The 15,467-nt window shown below is 37.2% G+C and overlaps 1 protein-coding gene across 5 annotated transcripts in view; it reads left to right on the forward strand.

The window, feature by feature from the left end:
* The window catches only part of MAPK8 (mitogen-activated protein kinase 8), a 41,588-nt gene that overhangs the window by 9,934 nt on the left and 16,187 nt on the right, over nt 1-15,467 (forward strand). For all 5 annotated transcript variants that reach the window (XM_021700252.2, XM_044916528.1, XM_044916529.1 and 2 more), the window contains exons 3-5: nt 165-223; nt 313-451; nt 13,058-13,223. In XM_021700252.2, coding sequence (XP_021555927.1) covers nt 165-223; nt 313-451; nt 13,058-13,223 — 364 coding nt within the window. The remainder of the gene's footprint in view (nt 1-164; nt 224-312; nt 452-13,057; nt 13,224-15,467) is intronic.

Consider the following 15,467-nt stretch of genomic DNA (forward strand, 5'->3'; position numbering starts at 1 on the left):
TTAATATGTAAAGTAAGAGAAATTACTTGGGCTTAGAACATAAGATTTTAAAATTCTTATACTGACAGTGGATTTTTTTTAACCCATGTATTTGCAGTTCCTAAATGAAAGTATTATTAGTAGCAGTGGTGTCTAATTTTTCTGTCTCTTTGCTTTTGCCACAGATAATTGGCCTTTTGAATGTTTTCACACCACAGAAATCCCTAGAAGAATTTCAAGATGTGTAAGTTTGACAATTAAAATTTTATGTTCGTACATTATTCTTAGATTGTTGCTGTACACTTTAGCTGTCATCTTTTTTCACCCATGAAGTTACATAGTCATGGAGCTCATGGACGCAAATCTTTGCCAAGTGATTCAGATGGAACTAGATCATGAAAGAATGTCCTACCTTCTCTATCAGATGCTGTGTGGAATCAAGCACCTTCACTCTGCTGGAATTATTCATCGGGTTAGTAGAAAAAACTATCATCATATTCCTTTTTTAATTACTGAGGTGAAATTCAACTAACATAAAATTAACCATCTTTTAAAGGGTTCAATTCATTGACAATTTAGTACATTCACAACATTGTTCATCCACCACTGATAGAAAATTTTGAAGTATTTTCATTGCCCCAAAAATCCTCATACCCATTAAGCAGTCAGTTCCCATCTCTCTCTCTCCCTAGCCCCTGGCCTCATACCAGTCTGCTTTCTGTTGTCTATGGATTTATCTCTTCTGAATATTTCATATAAATGGAATCATATGTAACCTTTTGTGTTTAGTTTCTTTAACTTAGCATAATGTTGTCAATCTCGTTCATGTTGTAGCATGTTATCAATAGTTCATTCCTTTTTATGACTGAATAATAATATAGTATATGGATGTACCACATTTTGTTTATCCATTCATCCACTGATAGACATTTGTGTTATTTCTACCTTTTAGCTTTTGCGGATAGTGCTGCTATGAACATTCATGTGTACAAGTATTTGTCTGAGTTCCTATTTTCAATTCTTTTGGGTATCTTCCTAGGATTGGGTCCTATGATAATTGTATATTTAACTTTTAGAACAACTACCAAACTGTTCTCAACAGTGGCTATACCATTTTACATTTCCTGTAGCAATGTGTGAAGGTTCTGATTTCTCCAAATCTTTGCCAGTACTTATTGACTTGTATTCTAACCATCCTAGTGAGTACAGAGTGGTATCTCCTTGTGATTTGCATTTCCCTGATAACTAAAGATGTTGAATGTTTTCATATGCTTGTTGGTCATTTGTATATCTTCTTGGGAGAAGTGTCTGTTCAAGCCCTTGGCCCATTTTTTAAAATTGGCTTGTTTGTCTTTTCATTGTTGATTTATGGAAATTCTTTCTCTATTATATATATAAGTTCTTTATATATTTTATATATATATATGTTGAGTTATAGAAGTTCTTTATATATTATATATAAATATATATAAAAGATACTAGACCCCTATCAGATATGTGATTTGTAAATATTTTCTCTCATTTTGTATATTGTCTTTTCACTTTCTTGATATCCTTTGATGCACAAAAGTTTTAATTTTCATGAAATTCAAGTATCAGAATTATGTGGAATTGCTGTAAGGTCAAAGACATAGACCAATGGAATAGAACTAAGTCCAGAAATAAAATCACATATCTGTGGCTAACTGATTTTCAACAAGGGTGTGAAAGACCATTCAACTGGGAAAAAATAAGTCTCTTTAAGAAGTGGGGCTGGGGGTGCGCCTGGGTGGCTCAGTCGTTAAGCGTCTGCCTTCGGCTCAGGTCATGATCCCAGGATCCTGGGATCAAGCCCCGCATCGGGCTCCCTGCTCGGCGGGAAGCCTGCTTCTCCCTCTCCCTCTCCCCGCTGCTTGTGTTCCCTCTCTCACTGTGTCTCTCTCTGTCAAATAAATAAATAAAATCTTAAAAAAAAAAAAAAAAAGGAAGTGGGGCTAGGACAACTGGATTTCCACAAGCAAAAGAATGAATTTGGATCCTTACCTCACATCGTACACAAAAATTAACTCAAAATGGGTCAGTGACCTAAACATAAGAGCTAAAGCTATAAAACTCTTGAAAGGAAACGTAAGGGTAAACCTTAATGATTTGACAATGAATTCTTACAAATGGTACCAAAAAGCACAATCAACCAAAGAAAAAAAATAGATAAATTGATACTGTAGTCTTCTAGTAAGTTTTGGGAAAATGAGAAAGTGTGAGCCCTCCAACTTTATTCTTTTTAAATATTGTTTTGACTGTTCAAGGCCCCTTGTGACTCCATATGGATTTGAATGTCAGCTTTTCCATTTCTGCAGAAAGGTGATTGGAATTTTAATAAAGATTTCATTTATTGATTGTAGATTGCTTGGGTGTTTTGCCTTCTTAACTATACTTAGTATTCCGGTTCACAGACACCCGATGAATGTCTTTCTGTTTACTTACGTTGTATTAGTCTGCTTGGGTTGCCATAACAAAATAACACAGACTCAGCAGCTTAAACACAGCTATGAAATTGCCCTCTGAGCCTGCTTTTTCTGTATTCCCTACATTTTTATGTGTTGTATATTCATTTTCATTCATCTCAAAGTATTTTCTCATTTTCCTTGTGAATTGTTCTTTGCCCCCATTGGTTGTTTAAGAGTATGTTGTTTAATTTCCACAAATTTGTGAATTTTCCAAGTTTTCTTTTTTTCTTGATTTCTGTCTTCATTCCATTGTGGTCAGAGAAGATACATTGTATGATTTCTGTCTTTTAAAATTTATTGAGACTTACCCAACATGTGGTCTGTTCTGAAGAATATTCCATGTGCACTTAGAAAAATATGTATTCTCGTTTTTGGAGGGAGTATTTCTTAAAGGTTACCATTAGGATTGCAATTAATGTCTTCAACTTATAACAATTTATTTTGAATTATTACCACCTTACCTTCACAAAAACTCTACTCCTATATACAGTCTGTTCTTCCCCCATTATGTTGTAGTTGTCACATATTACATATTTATACACTGTGTGCCCAGTAAGATAGAAGTGCAATTATTGTTTAATGCATTTGTCTTTTAAATCATATTGGAAAAAAAATAGGAGTTAGAAACCCAAAACACAGTAATACTGACCTTTTTATTTACCTATGTAATTACCTTTACCAGTATTCTTTATTTCTTCTTACAGCTTCAATTTACTGTTTAATGTCCTTTTATTTCTACCTGAGGGACTACTTTAGCCTTCTTTATAGGGCAGGTGTAAGTAACAACAAATTCCCATAGCTTTTATTTATCTCAAAGTATCTTACTTATCTCCTTTACTTTTGAAGGATAGTTGGTTAGATACAGAATTTTTGTTTGGAAATTTTTTTTCTTTTAGCAGTTTAAATGTGTCTTTTCACTGCCTTTTGGCCTGTATGGTTTCTTTTAAGAAATCAGTTGTTAATACCATTGAGGATCTCTTATAAGTGATAAGTTGCTTCTCTTGATTCTTAAGATTCTCTTTTTGTCTTTGGCTTTCAGCAGTTTGATTATAATATGTTTCAGTGTAGATCTTCTTGCTTTTATCCTTGGAGTTCACTGAGCAGCTTGGGTGTATAGATTTAGTCTTTCATTAAATTTGGAATTTTTCAGTCATTATTTTTTCAAATATTTTTTCTGCTCCTTTTCCTTTTTCCTCTTATTTGGGACTTCCATTATGCATATGTTGTACACTTGATGGTATGTCATGTCTTGTTTTCTTCAACTTTAATGTTTTGTCACAGGCAGAATGGGTTATTCATTTTCCTCACAGTGTTTTTGAGAAATGCCCCCTAACTAGCCCAAGACTAGAGTCCCACAGTGAGAATGCAGGCTGCTTTCTTCAAGACCCTCCCACCCAGCCAGGCAGATGGGTGGAACAAGGGCTAGTAAAAACACCACACATCTTTCCTTTTGTTTTTAAGTTGCCTTTTTCTTGATTCTGTGTTTACTTGGTTGTTGTGAACATTTAACTGTTTTCCAGATTTTTGAAAAAGTTTATTCTGATCCATTTTGCTTTGCTTTTTGGTGTTTCTGTGGAGCAATCTACTCTTCCATTTTTGCTGACATCACTGCCTTTAATTATACTTTGGGAAAGTTGCATTTCACTGATTTATATGGAGTAGTATAAGCTTAGTTTTGCTCTGAAATGAAGCGGTATATAAAATATCCTATCATTATCAGTTATATAAAACTGAGTATCAGAGTTGTGTTTCTCATATATTCAGAAATAGTTTATATTTTTGTAATCTGTTTTTTAACTGCTTTATTGACATGTAATTCACATACCATACAGTTTATAAAGTGTGTAATTACATTATATTCAAAGGTTGTACAACCATCCGCACAATTTAATTTTAGAACATTTTCACCACCTTTAAAGAAATCCTGTACTTATTAGCCTTCAGTTCCTGTTATTGCCTGTTCCCTTCACTCCCATCCCTACACAACTACTAACCTACTTTCTATCTCCATATATTTGCCTATTCTGGCTATTTCATATAAGTGGAATTATATATATAATGTGGTCTTTTATGTCTGGCTTCTTTTCCCTAGCATAGTGTTCTCAAGGTTCATCCGTCTATTTATCGTGTTATCAGTACTTCATTTCTTTTTATTGCCAAATAATAGTTCATTTTATGGATGTATACCACATTTTGTTTACCATTCATCACTTGAGGGACATTTGGGTTGTTAACCATTTTTTGGCTATCATAAGCAATGCTGACATGTACGTGTGCGTGTGCAAGTTTTTGTGTGGACATGTGTTTTTGTATTTTAGTTTTAATTCTAGCTTATTCTTTGAAAAGAATAGCATCTAATTTGAGAGGAATTTCTTGAAAAGTATTTAATTCAGTGGAATTATATCTTTGAGCTACCTTGTGTCAAATAACCTAACTCAAAATGAATACAGAGATTCGTGCTCAAGTTATCTATTTTAAGACAGTTATGTATGTGAGTTATTTAGGCTTATTCTTAGTTATCATTCTAACTGAATTGCTTTGTATATTGCACATGCAACTGCTATCATGTCTAATGTCTAATGCCATCTTTAGGCAACATAAGAGAAATCTCTTCACATGGGAGAGTATATTATCTTCCTCATCCCATTATATATTGTGTGAGGCAAATGAGTTAAAACTTCTGGGTTTTGTTTTTGTTTGTTTCTTTTGCCCTGTGAACCAGGACCGTACTCTGCCACCATGGAAGTTAATTTGATTTTAGTAAAGTAAAATTTTCCAAATAGAAAATTTTCAGATTAATGGGGCTAGCAGGTGGGTAAAACAAATCACAGACTACATGATAGAAGAGGAAACAAATGAAATAGCAGGAAACATAAAAAGGAAGCATTAAATTACAGAAGACCAATATATAAAACAATGGGTAAAGGGGATTAACCCCTTAATGAACAAAGTTCAAATTTTGACGTACAAAACCACCACCACCAACCTTGTGTTTCTGTAATGCAAACAATTGTAGCTAGCTTCCAAAGGCTGAAAGCAAAGGTATTGGCAAAATAAAACATGAGAACAAGGGTGACTATATTTAATGAAATGCACTGAATATGGTGGGGCCAGGGACAAAGCATTTTTCAGTGACTTTGTGAGGAAATGGGTGTAATCCACCTATTTGGATAAGTAACTGTCAAGAACTTGATACATGCAGTGGAGTTGTAATACAAAGCTTAAACTGTGGAAAATAGAAGAATTATCCGAACACGATCGTATTGGGATATTTTAACATACTCCCTTAGTGTGGATGGATAAAGTGGTAAAAATACAGTATAACTATAGAAGACTTACATAATAAATTTGAGCTAATAAGAGACATACTAGGATCTGTTACTTGTGAAGAAGAATGTGCCTTTATTTTAGGTCAGGCTATCTGGGAAACAGTCTCTAGGATGGAGATATACACGTAAGAAGTTTGTTGGGGAGTGCCCTCAGCATCAACGTCTTTAAGGGAGTAAAGAAATACTGGACAGAGGGAAAAATTGAATTGGATGCAATCACTCCAGAGTCCTCAGCTGGTGACTCAATTGGACTTTGAGGAGCAGCATGACCTTGGAAAAGTGGTTCTCTATGGCTGAAGGCAATTCCAGGAGAGAGATTTGCTGAAAACTCAGCAACCAATACTGCTAGCAGCTGGAAGAGATCCTGAACCAGGGATCAGAACAGGCACCACAGGACTCACTATAGGACACCTCTGGTGCCACTTGTTCCTATTTCCTTCATACAGTAAGTTCTGGAAACTGTTCCTCCAGGATTTTATTTGATGTTTGTTCCTTGAGTCACTTACAAGAAGTTTAATGGGATAAACTACAGCACCCACTCCTGAAGCTGGTCTTGAGGCCACAACTGATACTCATCTCTCTGCTCTACTACTAAGTCTGAATACCCTCCACCCCAGCCTAATACCTCTGCTGGTCTAAGATCGTTTACTTGGTAAAATAACCTGAACTTTCATCCCTTAGGGTTTTAGTACAAGTCAGGGCTGGGAATGGGGTTCCACATAGTCACTCAGAGACCCAAGCTGAATGAGGCTCCACCAGCTGCATAGTTCTGGTCATTGTGTCAGGGGAAGAGAAAGCCAGGTGGTGTGTACTGTCTCTTCTATGCTTTGGCCTGGAAGTGACACACATCACTTCTGCTCTGAGCCCATTGGCAGAACATGAGGACCTGCCTAATTATAAGGGACAAGGAGATGTGGAGAGGCGGCAGACTTCAGCATGCGTGAGCATTAGTCTCTGTCACAGTCTTCCCTTCTGGTCATCAAACATTTCTTTGCTCCCTTCATTCCACACGTAGTACACTCACCCCCTGCTTAGGGGAGATAACTCAAAGTCCTAGTCTATCAAGGCATTTATTTCCAAGTGATACATGGTAATCCCTACTTCATATCCAGTAAACCGTCCCATTTGGGAAATTGAAAAGTTTAGTCATTGGTTATTTGTAATTTGTAATTTGAAATTCTGTTGGGCAGAGGTGCCTGAGTGGTACAGTCGGTTAAGCATCTGACTCTTGGTTTTGGCTCAGGTCTTGACCTCAGCATCATGGGGTCAGGCACTGTGTTGGGCTCGGTTAAGCATCTGACTCTTGGTTTTGGCTCACGTCATGATCTCAGCATCGTGGGATCAAGCCCTGTGTTGGGCTCCACGCTCTGCCTAAGGCTCTCTTACTCTCTCTGAAATAAATAAATACATCTTTAAAATTATTTTTAAAAAGAAGGACATTCTGTTGGGCAGACATTGTCAGTGTCACTTCCCTTGGGGATGGGGTGGGGGTGGTGGGGATATTCCTTGATTAATCCCTGAATCTCATTTCTGCAAGGATTGCTCTGTCCACTGTTCTCTGTGGCTCCGTTCTGTGAAGAGCCTTTCTTTTCTACTATCCTTTTGAATATATCTAAAGTGGTTATTGGAAAATGTGTTCTCCTTGGGGGCTGCTCAGCTTTCTTAGCTTACTGTCTGTAAAAGATTGGGGGCCTAAGTGTCATTTTAAGGCAGTCCTTCTCAATCTGGACACTGTTGATGTTTTGGATGAAGAATTCTTTCTTTTGAGGAGCTGTCCTGTGCATTGTAGAATGTTTAGCACATTCCTGGCCTCTACCCACTAGATGCCACCAGTACTCCCCAATTGTGACAACCAAAAATGTCTCCAAACACTGCCAACTATCCCCTGAGGGCAGAATTGCCCTGAATTGAAAACCATTGTTTTCAGGCTAGAAAAGTCACAGGCTAGTGGAGTTTTTTGATAGTACAGCTCTCTCAGAAACTTAGGAGGCTGCTGCTTTTTAATTACAGTTATTTTCAGAGCACATTTGTTAGTCACTGGCTCTATATTCTTCAACTTAATGTTTACCTTTAAGCTTTCAGGCTTCTGTTGGCAAGTCTAAGGCATTTTCATCAACTGAAAGAATGTACAGCTCTTTTTCCCTCAGAGGTTTTCAGGATTATTAAGTGGAAGTGATGCACGGAAAACAAATCCAAGGTATCGGTGGCTTAACATAACGTTCATTGCTTGCTCAGGGGTCTGCAGGTTGGTTGTGTGGCACTGCTCCAGATCATGGGGTCAGATTCAGGGTTTGCCCTCGTTCAGGCCGAAGGAGTGCCTCCCTGGGGCACATTGTTTTCTCATGGTGAAAGGTAGCGGAGCAAGAGCCAAGCTAAATAAAGCATATTGAAAACTTTTTCAGATTTGGTGAACATCATATTCCCTCACTTTCCATTGCCTAAACAAGTCATCTGTCAAGGCTCATTAATAAAATGGAGGAGTACAGATGGTCCCCTCCTTATGGTGGTTCAACCTAATTTTTCGACTTTACAGTGGTGTAAAAAGTGATACACATTTCACACTTTGCCAGGGTTAGCAGTGTGTAGGACGCTACTGTCTTACGCGGCTGAGCAGCAGCGGTGAGCCGCAGCTCCCAGCCAGCCAGGCAGTCACAGGGTGAACAACCACTACACTTACAAGTATTCTGTGCCCAAACACTCATCCTGATTTTCACTTTCGGGACACTACTCAATAAATTACGTGAGATACTCCAACAACTTTATTATAAAATAGAGTTTGCCTCAGATGATTTTACCCATCCATAGGCTAAGGTAAGTGTTCTGAGCATGTTTAAGGTAGGCTAGCCTAAACTATGATGTTCGGTAGGTTAGGTGTATTAAATGCATTTTCAGCTTACGATGTTTTCAACTTATGAGGGTTTATTGGGACATAACCCCATCATGAAGTCAAGGAACACCTATATCCTGGGTTGGGTGGGGGAGAGATTTACGGGGCAATCTGCCATTTTTTTTTTTAAGGGTTTAGTAGCATTTAACTTTCCTAGAACGGCAAGGTCCTGAAATTCTAGATTCTGGTTCCCGTTCATTTCTGCTTTTAAAGTGGCCAGTTCTTTCAAATGCAGCTAGTAGCCACCAACACACTACTAAAGTTTTGCTTTCCAATCTTTTCTAGAGCAGGGGTCAGCTAACTTTTTCTATAAAGGCTTGACAGTAAATATTTTAGACTTTGCAGATGATAGAGTCTCACAGCTATTCAACTCTGTCATTGTAACACAGAAGCAGCTGTATACAGTAGGTGATTAAGTGGGCAGGACTGTGTTCTAATAAAACTTTCTTCACAAAAACAGACAGGCCTTAATTTGTTAACCCTTGTTCTAGAGTTTCAGGTTCATTATGCAAGTGTTGTGCTTTCCAAGTGATTGCAAGGGGCGGTATCATGAAGTGTATTGCTGTTATATAACCTGGATCACCTATCCAACCTCTGGTATTAGTTTCCCTGCTGCCTGCTGATCAAACTGCTAAGCTGTGATCCTGTGTTTATAATAGTAACATCCCACTTCTGGCACTAAGTTCAATGTTAGACTAGTATAATATAGGAAAAACATTTCTAGGTGTCTCCTTTACTCTTACATTATTACTTCTAACACTAAATGTGTGGTAGTTTTTCCCACACCAAACAAGTCTCAGGTTCTCTGGACACCGGCTGGGGATCTTGTACTTTAACTTAATCCTGATATTACCTGCCTGGATAGCATCAGATCCAACAGGTTAAGGAATCAGTTCTACAAGTGCCTGCTGTTCAGATGCCATCTCAAACCCAGGTTGTTATCTGTGGCTTTGACCTACTGGTTATAATTCAGAGGTTTGCAAAACCCCCCTCCTCGGGCTCAATTAATTTGCTAGAGTGGCTCACAGAAATCAGGAGAACATTTTACTTACTAGATTACCAGTTTATTACAAAGGACATAACCAGAAACAGCCAAATGGAGAGATGTATTGGGCAAGGTAAATGGGAAGGGGCCAGAGCTTCCATGCCCTGTCTGGGTGCACCAGTCTCCCAGCACTTATGCATGTTCACTAACCTGCAAGTTCTCCTTACCAGTCCTTTTGGTTTTTTATGGAGACTTCACTACCTGGCATGATTGATGAAATCATTGGCCTTTGATGATGGAACTCAGTCTTTAGCCCTCCCCACTCCCTGGAGGTTTGGGGTAGGAAATGCTGAAAGTTCCAACCCTTTAATTACTTTGTTGTTTCTCCTGGCAATCAACCCCCATCCTTTGAAACTTTCCAGAAGTCACCTCATTAACATAAACTGTGGTAGGAGCAGGAGTACAGGGGTGCAGGAGGAGGGTGGTACAGAGGTAGAGGGAGAGAGAGAGAGAATCTTAGGCAGGCTCCATGCCCAGCATGGAGCCAGACATATGGGGCTCAGTTTCACAACTCTGAGACCTGAGCCAAAATCAAGAGGCCCATGCTCAACTGACTGAGCCACCCAGGTGCCCAGAAAGGGACTTCTTATGAATAACAAAAGGCACTCTTTTCACCTTTATTGCTCTTACCTTTTAGGTAATTCTAAGGGTTTTAGGAGCTGTGTGCCTGTAATTCGGACAAAGACCAAATACGCACTTCTTATTATAAATAACAGCGTTACCACTAGGCTATGCCAAGGTAACAAATAAACCCTAAATTCGTAGTAGCTTAACACAACTAAGGTTTATTTTCCACACTACATGTCCAGGGTAGATCATGGTAGGGTAAGGATTCTGCCTTACTTAGGTGCTCAACAACCTGGGCTGACGGAAGATCCACTACCTGGAATGGTACTAATCAACAAAGCAGAGGAAGAGACGACAGGATGTTGTGCATGGCCCTTCTGTTCTTCACTCCCGCTCCCGTCCTGTTGACTAGAACTAATCACAGTTAGTTCTTGCATGTAAGGAAGCTGAAAAATTTGGGGAGAGAAGTCGGAATATTAGGTTAGTTCTACTTCCTCTGCCACAAATTTATACAAGTTCACTTATTCTTCTCATATATAATTAACAATGTTACTAACATCTGTAGAAAGGTATAGATATACAAAGATGAATTTCAGGTAATATTCTTTGAAGCATTTTTTTAACTGTTTTTTCTTGATAAAAAATATTTCTAAAAAAATTGTGTTGTGCTCTTAATCTTTCCAAAATAAAGTGTTTAAGGTTGAAATCTTATCTCTAGGCTAGAATGCAGTAGTATAAAGAGCCATTAATCTTTACCCATCACAGTAGATACTGAAGTAGTATCAAAGCTTGCAATATGTAATTCTTGAACAGGCTGTTACTTTGCTGAGAATATGTATTTTGTAAATAATGTTCAGTTTATATTTACAGAATAGCAATAATGAAAATTTTCATCTTCTATTTCACTAAGCCTGTTGATACCTATTTTTAATTTGAAAAATCCCTTAGATTACATATCTTCTAAACCCATTCATGATCACCTGTCAAAATATGCTAAAGACAACATATGTGATTTTCTGGATGTAAACGTTGCAAAAGTGTAAACTGTCTTTCAGGCCAGCTTTTTTTCTTTTGTATTAATCACTGGCATTGAATGTTATATACTACTTGTCAGTACCAGTAATGGAATGGTTTTGTGGTGTGGATATACTGTGCTTGCTTTCTTTGGTTTCTTGGTTCATAATAAGATATATCGGAGCTAACAGGCAGTGTGTTGGACTTGAAGTCATGAATGCCTTTTAATGATCATAACACAGAATTCCTTGAGGTTGGGTTATGTGGAAGATTCCTCACAAGGACATTATTTAGTAGCATCAACAGCAAGTAATTTTATGGATTAGTGGCACCAAGACAGTGATGTCCGACTTCCATGGGCAGATGACAATTTTATGAACAAATTTGTGTAATTTCAAGTGGGAATCCAGTTATGGAAAGACTAATAATGACCATTTCAGTCCTTTAGAATTGAAAGTCTGCTGGTTTGAAAGGTCAAATGACATTTGCTTGGATTGACATGGAATGACCCGTTGTTGACTTGTAATATCTATATAAAGCTTACTGTGACTTTAAAATGAGATTTTGGGGGGGCGCCTGGATGGCTCAGTCGGTTAAGCATCTGCCTTCAGCTCAGGTCGTGATCTCAGGGTCCTAGAATCAAGCCCTGCATCGAGTTCCACACTCAGCGGGGAGTCTGCTTGAGATTCTCCCTCTCCCTCTGCCCCTCCCCCTGCTAGCGTGTTCTCTCCCTGTCAAATAAAATCTTTTTTTTTTTATTAAAGATTTTTATTTATTTATTCATGAGAGACAGAGAGAGAGAGAGGCAGAGGGAGAAGCAGGCTCCCAAGGAGCAGAGAGCCCGATGCGGAACTCGATCCCAGGACCCTGGGATCATGACCTGAGCCGAAGGCAGACGCTCAACCATCTGAGCCACCCAGGCGCCCTCAAATAAAATCTTTTTAAAAAAGATTTTATTTGAGAGAGACAACAAGTGGGAGGGGAGGAGCAGAGGGAGAGGGAGAATCTCAAGCAGACTCCCCGCTGAGTGTGGAACCCGATGCAGGGCTCGAACCCATGACTCTGAGATCACGACCTGAGCCAAAATCAAGAGTTGGACACTCAACCAACTGAGCCACCTGGGCAGCCCTAAAATGAGATTTTAAAAACATCTGGTAATTTAGTATACAAGTGAGCATAAATGCTAACTTATGATTCTCTTTCTTTACTATAATAACTTTGAAATGCCTTACAAACTGCTTTTATTGCACTTGATTGAAAATTTCTAGCTAATCATAATTTCTAGAAAATAAAACATTACAAATTTCTCTAATCTGTATGTAGGTATTCATAAGTGAAGAATGCCATCAAGCTAATTTCTCAACATTGCCTGTTACGATGAATCTGAGCAGTGTGATGTTGATTATAATGAGAGAAACTACAACAGTTATCATGAATTGTTTTATAAGTAATCTAATAATGGGACACCTGGGTGGCTCAGTGGGTTAAGCATCTGACTTGATTTCAGCTCCGGTCATGATCTCAGGGGTGGAGGGGTGGAGCCCCATTTCAGGTTCCCTGCTCAGCAGGGAGTCTGCTTGGGATTCTCTCTCTCCCTCTGCCCCACCCCCTGCTCACTCACACACTTCCTCTCTCTCTCTCAAATAAATAAATAAAATCTTTTTTTTAAAAAAGTGATCTAATAACTTGTAAACTGTAAAATGTTTATATATATCATAGCAGTCATTTTTTTGTTTTTAATATTTTGAAGGACTTAAAGCCCAGTAATATAGTGGTAAAATCAGACTGCACTTTGAAGATTCTTGACTTTGGACTGGCCAGGACTGCAGGAACTAGTTTTATGATGACACCTTACGTAGTGACTCGCTACTACAGAGCACCTGAGGTCATCCTAGGGATGGGCTACAAAGAAAACGGTCAGCAAACACTATTTACTTGAAATACTGTTATTTGCTTTTGTTTATCAGATTTCTTATGTAAAATTTTTAAGCTGAAGTGCATAGAAGTTAAATGTATCACTGAAATGTTTATCACAAGTTTGAAAGTAACTATAAATTTTGTCATAAATGTTTGGAAAAACTTGGGGCCCCTGTTTATTTAAATATAAGTACATAACTATCAACACTACAGCTGGATAAAGGATTTGTTGCAGTGGCTCCTAAAGCAGAACATAATGCCATTTGCTTGCCTATAACTTGAAAATGAGTATTTCTAACAGGGGCTCAAGGAAGTATATGGTGGACTGACAGTTTATCTTTAGTAATAATCCTACTTTGCATTAGTGATATTTGAACCTATTTCTAAACGTATGAAACTAAAGTTATAGCACTTAATGTAAACTTTAAGAGCTACAGTGAGGCCATTCTGCAAAGCTGATGGATAATTAAGGTGATCTTTTGGAAGAAACAGTGTTTCATCAGAGCCTTGTGTCCCACCTTAAAGAAATGGCATTATTGTATGTGGGTATATTCAATTAAATATTTCAGCATTAGAATCAAGGTTGAAGAAAATGATCAGGCATGTAGTTCACGTATGTTTTAAAATGTTATATATATATATATATATATATATATATATACATACATATAACTTAAGTTTTGTTGAATCGCAGATATTTAGGACATAAATAAATCTACACAGGATTATTATGGACTTAAACTGTAACTTTTAAAATGTGGTCATTTCATCGAAAATACTCCCTAGAATAGGACCGAGATTTTTTTTTTTTGGTAAGGAATCTGGAACAGCAGTTCACTTTGAATCAAGAAACTCTATTAATCTTCAAGATTCGTTTTTATAAAAGACAACATTGAACTGAGGATTTTAGCTTAATTTCCTTTACTTTTCTGAATTAATTAAAAACAAATACTTTAAATATTTATGATTATTTTCTTTAACATGCTGTTTTTTCTTATTCTCTAAAATTGTTTTATACCTTAGAATTCAGTGAGTTGGATTTATTATTAGACTCTTTTGAGAAATGAGACTTCCAGTGACCATCATGAAGATTACTTTTGCATTTGCTATAAAGCTATCAATTGTCACAGATACTGTGTCACTCAGTGTCCTGTAAATGTGATCTTAGTGATAGCTTCCTACCAGAAATTAGCACCAAGAGAAACTATCATAAAGAATTGACATGCTTTCCTGTCTTAGATAGGAATTGTATATAGATCACTTTATTGCCCATTTTTGCCTCAGGAAACAGTCGAATGTAATGCTTAATCATGATAACAATAAGGTTAAACATTAGAACTTCCTTCTTTCAGTAACATCCCACTCCCACTTGTTTTAACAACTTTGTTTTGTCTTTTATTGCAAGCTACCGTAAAGCTTTTTACGAACTGCAATATAATGGAATATATTTAAACTGCCTAATAGACTAAGCAGTTAGACCATTTAAAGCTAGTTTTGTGTTTGAATCAGGCACACCATATTTTGAGAAAGTCTTCACTAACCCAGGCAATATCTTCTCATGCTTGCAGCTTCTGAAATTTGTTTAAAAATATGTTTTTCTTAAGGTCACCTGCATAAATTACGTCCTGGATATTTAAAGTTTGCTATTCTTTAAAATCTATAGGGAAATTTATTGTGGTAGATTTATTCCAAAAATGAAAACCTTGGAAGAAAAATGTTCTCTGAACTGATTTATGAGTATTACCTTTTCCTCTAAAATTTTATTCTTGAAAGTTGAATCATAGAGAGTCATATGAATTTTAATATGAAATTTTAGAGAAACTTTAGTTCTACAGGATTTCCAAAATTTATTCCCACCTTTGTTACAAAGATTCTGTAATGAGCTGGCAGTCTCTTTATGAGTACATTAGAAAGTACAGACTTCTAATTTCATAAGTCCACCAGCATGGGCACTTCTCCCTAACACTTAATTCTTCCCCTTTCTTCTTTTGCTCTTAAAAAGGACCTTGAAACTTCAAAAACATATGCAAGTTTCTAAGGCTTTCTTTTTAAATTGCTTATTCTTCCCCTCTTGTATTAAACTGCAACCACCTACTCTCCTTTTTTTTTTAAATTGAAGTATATAGTAGGCATACAATATTATGTTTCAAGTGTACATCATAGTAATTCAGTCTTTATATATACATTATGAAGTGATCACCACAATGGATCTAGCTACCTCCTCTCCTTTTTTTTTTAACCAA

The sequence above is a fragment of the Neomonachus schauinslandi genome, chromosome 6 (genome assembly GCF_002201575.2).
Source record: "Neomonachus schauinslandi chromosome 6, ASM220157v2, whole genome shotgun sequence".
NCBI classification, from domain to species: Eukaryota; Metazoa; Chordata; class Mammalia; order Carnivora; family Phocidae; genus Neomonachus; species Neomonachus schauinslandi.